The sequence below is a fragment of the Alligator sinensis genome, unplaced genomic scaffold (assembly GCF_000455745.1).
Source record: "Alligator sinensis unplaced genomic scaffold, ASM45574v1 scaffold1302_1, whole genome shotgun sequence".
Taxonomy (NCBI): Eukaryota; Metazoa; Chordata; order Crocodylia; family Alligatoridae; genus Alligator; species Alligator sinensis.
The window spans coordinates 530,352-531,684 of NW_005842612.1; the positions used below are offsets into that span (position 1 = coordinate 530,352).

Below are 1,333 nucleotides of genomic sequence, written 5' to 3' on the forward strand. Positions count from 1 at the left end.
CCTGAGTTTGGGGGCGATCTCATGTGACACCCCCCCCCCCCGGTGCAGATGGAGAACGAGGAGGGGGCGGCTGTGCCCCCCAGCCCGGCCCAGCGCTCCCAGCGCAGCAGCGTCTCCTCCACCGGCGCCCGAGGTGGGTTGCCTGGGTTCTCAGGAGGGGAGCGGGGTCTGGGGGTGAGAGCAAGGGTCCTGGGAGCCCGGACACCCCGGTTGTCTGGGAGGGACTGGGGTCTGGCCCCAGCGGGGTGCGGGGCGGTGGGTGCTGAGCGTCTGGATGCCCGGTCCCTCGGCAGTGCTGGACGTGGTGGTGTATCTGGTGGACGACACGCCGGTGCCGCTGGCGGTGGAGAACCTGCCCTCAGTCAGCGCCCACGAGCTGCACCGCGGCCTGCGTGACGCCCTGCAGCTTCCTGACGTCGCTGCCGACGCCTTTGCCCTCTGGCTCATCTCTCCACTGCTGGGTGAGTGCCCCGCGGGTGCAGCAGGGGAAACTGAGGCACAGGCAGCCCCAAAGGGTGCAGGGGCCAGGACGGGCCTCACAGGAGCCTTGTATGGGCTCGGCGCCTGGGTTCTCTCCCGCTCTGGGAGGGGAGAGCCCAGACACCTGGGTTCCCTGCGCTGACGGGCCCCTGCGCTCCCCCTGCCCCCAGAGGTGCAGCTGAAGCCGCGGCACCAGCCCTACAAGCTTTGCCGGCAGTGGCCGGAGCTGCTCTTCCGCTTCACGGACTGCTCTGAGGAGGAGATCGCGCAAGGTGTGTGTGCACGTACACGCATGTGCAAAGCTCCCAGCTGGTGTGACAGGCCCCAAGTGCGAGGCTGGAACCGCTGCACTTGTACTGGAGGATGGAAAGGGCTGGGGGCCCGGACGCCTGGGGTCTCTCCAGCTCCGAGGGGAGTTGGGGTGGGGGGAGCCGGTGCCCCAGACACCTGGGTTTCGTGGGGGTGGGAGTTGGGACTCCTAGGGTCTGTAGGAAGGGCGTGGGGGTGCCGGTTGAGAGCAGGGCGGGCTGGAGGCCCAGGCGCCTGGGCTGCCCCCTCTCAGCCCTGTCTCTGCCCCGCAGACGAGCCAGCCCTGCAGTTCCGCCGTAACGTGTTCTTCCCCAAGCACCGGGAGCTGCAGGTGAGCATGGGGGGACCCCGATCCGGGGGGCGGGGGAGGCTTGAGGACGGCCGGGATCTGCCTAGCCCTGACGGGGAGGCCGTGGCGCTTGGCAGGTGGAGAGCCCAGAGGTACTGCGGCTGCTGTATGAGGAGGCCAAGCTGAACGTGCTGGAGGGGCGCTACCCCTGCGACCCCGAGGACGGCGAGCCACCCCGTGCCCTGGCCCGCCGCC

The 1,333-nt window shown here is 70.1% G+C and overlaps 1 protein-coding gene across 3 annotated transcripts in view; it reads left to right on the plus strand.

Moving 5' to 3' along the window:
* FRMD8 (FERM domain containing 8) overlaps window positions 1-1,333 on the plus strand; it is a 7,239-nt gene that overhangs the window by 964 nt on the left and 4,942 nt on the right. For all 3 annotated transcript variants that reach the window (XM_025214969.1, XM_025214967.1, XM_025214968.1), the window contains exons 2-6: window positions 49-133; window positions 294-461; window positions 651-752; window positions 1,062-1,120; window positions 1,216-1,254. In XM_025214969.1, the coding sequence (XP_025070754.1) occupies window positions 49-133; window positions 294-461; window positions 651-752; window positions 1,062-1,120; window positions 1,216-1,254 (453 nt within the window). The remainder of the gene's footprint in view (window positions 1-48; window positions 134-293; window positions 462-650; window positions 753-1,061; window positions 1,121-1,215; window positions 1,255-1,333) is intronic.